A 7,088-nucleotide genomic window follows, 5' to 3' on the forward strand; every position below is an offset into this window, starting at 1 on the left:
ACTTTTATGGTACAGCCACACCGGACACAGATTGGCATCAAGATTACATACAAAGTCAATGCAAGGAAACGTTTGGACACAGTTTCAACCCCGACAGCGCGTTGGACGCTAATGTAACCTGGCTCAACCCACAGTTTAGCCTTTGACCCGTATTTTAGCCTTTAGCTCATGTTTTAGCCTATGGACCTTGTTTTAGGCTCTAGCTTATTTTTTAGCCTTTGATCCGTGTTTTAGGCTCTAGCCAAATTTTTAGCCTATGGCAAGAGTTTAGCTTTTAGCTCATGTATTAGCCTTTACCTCAGGTTTTAGCCTTTGACCCGTGTTTTAGCCTTTCGCTTGTGTTTTAGCCTATGGAGTGTGGTTAGGCTTTAGCTAATTTTTTTTTCCTTTGACCCATGTTTTTGGCCAGTGTTTAAGCCTTTAGCTAATGTATTAGCCTTTAGCTCAGGTTTTTAGCCTTTGACCCGTGTTTTAGCCTTTAGCTCATGTTTTCACCTTTAGCTTGTGTTTTAGCCTTAAGCCTCTAGCTTTTTAAGAACAATGGAGAATCTAATGAGCTGTAAATCATGTTAAGATACTACGGGAACACCAAAGGGACAGAATAAAGACTGATTAAAGCACACTGTCTGGTGGAGCTAGCTTTGCTATATTCAAGTCACACATAAAAAACTAAGGAAGGAGTTTTGTGGCTTTGAATCCTGAAATGTTTGTGATCACTTTCTGGTTTTAAACAGATTCTTACTCTCCAATAAAAAGGTCTTTCCTGTTGCACTTTGTGAATTTTTGCTGTTTAAACTCAGACCAACGCTGCGCTGGTTTCTGCTCTTTAATGGGAACAACCGTCACTCAACCCAAACTTTCCAAACATTTACGACCCTCTGCTATCTCCACGTCTGTGATTCAAACACTGGGACAGTTTTCAGGGAGGGGGGACCCTGCTGGTGACTCATGAAGCGTGCGAGCGCTCAGCCATGCAGGACCGAGGGCGGGGAGGTGGCAGCAGGAAGAGGAAGCAGGAGGTGTACGGAGCGGGGTCAGAACTGAGAGGTTACCTGTCAGCCCTGTGTCCGTGGCTGTGAGGGAGAAAGACAGGGTTTCTGTTTAGAGCTGTCAGACACACACACACACCGACACACACTGACACACACTGACACACACTCTCGGAGTTCGTAAATTGATCTGAGAGAAATCCAGAACAAACTGAGGTCTGAAACATCTAAAGCTGCACTGAGTAAATTACTGTCAGGATATATAACTTCCCTCTGTCTTTACATTTAACTTTTCTTATTCACTTCCAGAATTTTCTAGATCTTTCTGCCACCATTTCCCTGTTAAAACATCTTTTTTTTAATTTGCTGAGGAAATAAACAAATATTATAAGGGTGAACAAAAATCCCCAAATAACTCAAAAGGATGATAAATATAAAAGAGTTTTGCTGTTATTCTCATACTTAAAAATATTTCCAGAGTCGTCTTCTGTAGGGGAAAAATAAAGCTAAAAGCTGGAATGAAGCAGCCCTCAGGTGTAGTTCCTCCCTCCACCACACGGTGTCACTGCTGCTCTGGCGTCTGCCGCTCAGCTGAGGTCACCGCTGGGACAGAGAGGGATTTCCACTTTAAATCGACACTAATGCTCTTTGTGGCGGCTGCTGGTCTGCGCGGCGGCGTTCAGAGAGGGGTGATGAAAATTTGGGATCATTTCTAAAATCTTTGTGAAAATCTTGCAGGTGTGAGAGTGTCACAGGTCAGAGATGCTCTCACAGCTCCTTCTCTCTCAGTGATCACGCTCTGTGCTCAGAGTCCGGACAGATAAAGAGGTTTATTAGTCCTGGTTTGAGTGACAGCCTCAGGATGATCCTCTCCCTCCTCATCAGCTGCTCAGAGACTCCCTGAGAGCGCCGAGCGCCGACACGTCTCTGAGAGAGTGTCTGCCCTCTCCTTTCTGCTCTCTGTCTGATTAAAGAGCTTCACTCTGATTTCACTTCACATAAATTATCATTAATTTAAGAGTTCAACAGCTCAGGAGCCGACGGCTGGTGATGGAGAAACTGTGCAGACCGGCTCACTTCCTTTAACGGATAAATGAGGGCTGTGTGTAAATGTTTGAATTAATGTGTGTGTGTGTGTGTGTGTGTGTGTGAGTGTGTGTGGCTCACCTGCGAGCAGGAACAAAGGAGAAGTGTGCAGCTGTGTTGGGGGAGAAGTTTCGGGGGCTGTCCAGGGGGCTGGTCCCTGAAAGAGAGGAGGAAGATAAAATTACAGGTGAGCAGGATAGAGACGTCTGTGTGTGTTTGTCTCTGTGTGTGTTCGTCTCTGTGTGTGTTCGTCTGTGTGTGTTCGTCTCTGTGTGTGTTTGTCTCAGACTGAGTCAAACATGTCACAACATGACGCCAAAAACATGGCTTTACCCCTCAAAGAGTCTGTGAAGTTTGCTCTTTACCTTTACTTTTTGTTTATTAAGGTCTTTGCAATAAGGGAGAGGACACCTTACTGCAAGCTAGAAGGTGTCCTCTCTCAAAGGGCTCTCTGGCGCCACCTAGGCACACTAAAACGACTCTCAATGGCAGTAGGAATGTGGTACAGGAATCAAACCAACATCAAAATGTTCGTCTCATTGAGACACACAAATTACATACACACATCCCTGACCTATCTCAAACAGGAAGCTGGCTATTCCCCTTTCAAAATAAAAGTTGGCCACATTTTTGGGCCCTGAACAAAAGTTATCTCCTCCTTGGCCATAAATGGTATCAGCCTGAAATTCGCTCAGATGACAGAGTGGACCCTGCTTCACAAAATCTCTGCATGGGTTTCTTGTTTCTCAAACAGTTTTTGAATGAAGAGCCCTCAAAGTCGATGAACCCCAAAGAAGCTCTTTCAGCTCCCCCTATTAGAATGAATGTGTTAGCCTTTAGCTTGTGCTCTATCTCTCTCCTGTTTCTCTTTCTTCTGCTCTTCTGTCCTTTTTCTGTCCGACAGTTAGGCTCCAGTGTCCACCATCACTACAAAATTAATCACAGTTTTCAGAAGAGAATATTCAGAGATATCTCAGCTGTTTTTTCAGGAAGCTTTCCAGCTACAGCTCTGAACCCGTCAGTAAAAACTGCTCTGTTCCCCCCTAACACTGACTCTGAGCTGGAGATCAAGGATCAAATATTCAACAGTTTCAATGAATTCTGGGTAATCCTGAGATTATCTGGACCCAAACTGAGAGATTCTCACAGGACTGGTTTTATATGAGGGACACAAACTCAGGGTACGGTTTGGAGAAACGCTACACGAGAATCTCAAAGGATGACATTGAGATAAATCAAAAACTGAGAGAAAGAGTCAGAGATGGAGGACAGAGATCGATGGTGTGTCTCATTTGTTCAGAGGAAGGAGGAGAAAGGAGGAGCGAGAGGAGGGATGACTGATCCGTCTTCTCCATGGAGAGGGAAGTGGATCAACGCCGAATCAAACACAGAGAGACATTTCCAAAAAGCTAGTAATTCTTTAAAGTTTTGCATTTTGCTGTCAGCCTTTCCCAGCATGCATCACTGTGGTTTAACTCCAATAGCACAGCCGTTATCAGAGGCGTGCCCCAGGGGTCGACTTTAGGGCCACTTCTTTTCTCAGCTTTCATTAATGATCCTGTGCTCACTTTCTCTGATTGGTTCATCAAGTTATACGCTGATGATACTATAATACATACAGCCATCTACATCTCAAATACACACACACACACACACGCACACACACACACACACACACACACTGGGAAACAGGAGCAGAGATTTAGCAGTCGGACACTTCCTCGTTAATTATGCATCTTTCCTCAGCAGCACGTCGGAGCAGAAACTCAAATATTAAAACGAACATTTGCTTCCTGTCAGACGTGGATCTCTGCGTCTGGAGAGCTGACACACACACACACACACACACACACACACACACACACACACACACACACACAGTGAACATGTGTGTTATTAGTCAAACAGGAGCTTGTTAGTGTGAAACACGTCACTTGTGATCTGGTGTGTTTGGTGACGGAGAGACAGAGGTCTAGAGAGGGCAGAGCTGCAGCGCTACACTTCATGGATCCAGCTCGGTGTGTGTGAGTGTGTAAGAGCGTGTGTGTGTGAGAGTGTGTGTGTGTTGGGGGGGGGCTTGCCTTGTTAACACAGAAGAATCTGTGTCTCCCAGTAGAGACGATCAGACTGTACGTCTCAGCAGATTTAAAGTCACTTAACATCGTTTCTCTTCTCTGGTTACTGTCTGCTGCTGTAACACTCTGAAGCTCTACCACCTGGATATAAACAGGCACAGATATCAGGCTGTAGTGCAGAGTGGTTTGTCTGTTTATGGACCATTAAACTGACTTACAGCCACTGGACCAGAGCTCAGCTGTGACTGTTTTCTTCCCCTTTGATTAGCTGGTTAGTCAGTTTTAGATTTCCCTTTGAACAACCAAGATATGAGGTAGCAAAGCCGGATGTTCAGACCAGAGACTGACCCACATGTTTTTCTCAGGGTGGATACAGACACAGATTATTAGTAGTATCACTTAACTTTGTTAAAAAGCCTTTAAGGATATGTTTATTAAGCAGCTCACAGGCTCAGCAGCATTTCTTATAAAGTCCAATGTACAATTAAAAAAATAAACAGTTCCCTAAAGTTTTCTATAGAAAATAAAGTTTTTAGAAACTCCAATATAAGTAGGGATGGATACCTTTCACATTTGAAACAATACAGTACTGATGCCCAGTACCTGGCAATCAGTACTGGTACTTAACGGTACCAATTTTCAGTACTTTTTTGTGTTTATGTGGGTAAAAATATCAATTTGTTTAATAATAAATAATAGAAATAAAAAAAAACAACTTATCAAATCTATTTGTCAATACATAACCTTGTAATGCTGTGTTCATGTCCACCATGGAAAATCGCCTTCTCTTCCACTAGTCACAAGGATGAATTTAGGTACATATATGGTACCGTTAAGTTCACGTGAATCAGTACACAATACTTTTAAAAGAATTCAGCTGATACCTATAAAAGGACCTAATTCGGTACCCATCCCCAAATAAAAGTGAAATGCTATTTTATCTTTTACTTATCTTTTATTTATGTTCAGACAAAAACAAAATGAGCAGGGAGTCCCCGGGCCCCCCCCCCGTCCCCCCCCCCCCCCCCCCCCCCCTTTGCTACATTCTGCTGAGCATCTAGGGCCAGAGGAGGCAAGTGGATTGCTGAGCTAACGCTACGCTAAAAGCTAATCAGCCTTCACCTGAATCTGTTTCCTTGCAACGTACCATCCCAACATCTACCTGCTCTCTTCACTGGGTAAAAGCTTTGTGCCAAAATATCCCAGATTGAAACTGATTTCTTATTGACTGTTGGATTTAAAGAAGGCAGACCCCCGTTAGCCTCAAAATGCTGAGTGCTGATAATCAATCTATCCTTAGTTCAGACTGAGCATGTGCAGATTTTTAACCTCTACATGTTGATCTGTTGTAAAAATCCCTGAATCTGTCTGTAACTTATCAAAACAATCTGCTCTAGAAATAACACCAGACATTTTCCAGATTCGCTGAAAAAACGAGGTCATCACATAAAGACAGGGAGCCTCAAACACCAAGGTCTGCTCATAGCTCCGCCCCCAAAATAAAGTTCATTTAAATAGTGATTAAAATGAAGCAGTCAGAGCAGGTTAAAAAGCTAAGGGTCTGTAGTTTGCTTTAAAATCACTCAGAGAGATCAGAGAGTTCTAGAATGTAGTGACATCATCAGGGCAGAATGTAGTGACATCACAAAGACAGAAAGCTCTCTGTGCTTGATGATGAACATTCTAGAACCTCGGCCACGAGTCACAGCTGTCAAAGAGGAAACCTGCATCCAGAAACAGGAGCAGGGTCCAGAGTCTCAGAGCGTTGATAGACTCTGAGTGGGATTAAAATCTGTTAAAATCAAGTGTTCGACGCGGTCTGAGGAGGAGGAATAATGAAGCAGAGCTCAGAGCTCCTGGCAGGCGTCTCGTCTCCACAGGTAGAGACGTTTTCCTGTTCTTCAAACTGCCGTGACAGTGACCTACTTCAACGCAGAGCGAGGAAACAGCCCAGAAATGAGAAACATGCTAATGTAAAACCTGCTTTGAGCCTCCTCTCCTGGGAGGAGGAGGTGGGATAACAAAACGCAGCGATAATTGAGGAGGGGGCGGAGAGACGCTGCGCTCCTCGCTGCCTTTCATGACTCTGACGGAGAGGAAGGCGAGGGTTTGTTTGACAGGACTCATCAGGAGTCAGAGCACACAGACGCTGTCAATCACACGCTGCCCTTTGCTAAATAACAGCTCGCCGTCAGCCGCCACGGGACGCGAAAGTTCAAGGAGGGGGGACGGGAGGAGGAGGAGGGAGGAGGTGACGGTGATGGCATGATAAACAGGAGGGAGGAAGTATTTTACCTTTCATCAGGTCACATGACGACTTCACTCTGACCATCATCTTCCAAAATAACGGCTTTATAAAGACTCAAACCTTGGTAAAAAAAATTACAACTCTATTCAATCTTTAATCTTTAAAAAATGATGAGTTCAAACTGACTGAGTTCTATAAAATAGCAAATCTATTCCAAGTTTATTCTGACTTTAATCTTCAGAAAATTACGATTTTATTGTATCTTTTGTCTTAGAATTGGTGACTTAATTTGGCTTTGATCTTGAAAATTGGCTTTTTTATTCTACCTTAAATCTTGAAAATTAACAATTTTTTTTCTGGCTTTAATCTTGAAAACAACAAACTCATTCTGATGTTAATCTTAAAATATCAACTTTATCGTGACTTTTAACTTGAAAATGACAAAAAATTACTTAATTTCAAAAATGCCAACTTTTTTCCCGCTTTAATCTAGAAAAATTACAATTTTTATTCTGACAAAAAAAAAAGACTACTGTTTTTCAAGATTTTATCTCGAAAAATGGTGAATTTATTCTGATGCTGGTCTTAGATATGATGACTCTTATGTGGGTTTAATCTTGAAATATAACCATTCTTATTTCAACAAGTCTTGAAAAAAAAGAAAACTTTTTCTGGCTTTAATCTTGAATA

General features: G+C 42.7%; 1 protein-coding gene across 7 annotated transcripts in view; it reads right to left on the reverse strand.

The window, feature by feature from the left end:
• The window catches only part of mast2 (microtubule associated serine/threonine kinase 2), a 195,062-nt gene that overhangs the window by 43,588 nt on the left and 144,386 nt on the right, over positions 1 to 7,088 (reverse strand). For 5 of the 7 annotated variants that reach the window (XM_074669031.1, XM_074669030.1, XM_074669036.1 and 2 more), the window contains 2 exons: positions 2,157 to 2,232; positions 1,053 to 1,073 (listed from right to left, as the gene is read on the reverse strand). In XM_074669031.1, the coding sequence (XP_074525132.1) occupies positions 1,053 to 1,073; positions 2,157 to 2,232 (97 nt within the window). The remainder of the gene's footprint in view (positions 1 to 1,052; positions 1,074 to 2,156; positions 2,233 to 7,088) is intronic. The other 2 variants (XM_074669032.1, XM_074669037.1) reach the window with 1 other exon arrangement.

This window comes from Halichoeres trimaculatus, unplaced genomic scaffold, assembly GCF_033239565.1.
Source record: "Halichoeres trimaculatus isolate MK-OKI-2021-1 unplaced genomic scaffold, fHalTri1.1 fHalTri1_scaffold_4, whole genome shotgun sequence".
NCBI classification, from domain to species: Eukaryota; Metazoa; Chordata; class Actinopteri; order Labriformes; family Labridae; genus Halichoeres; species Halichoeres trimaculatus.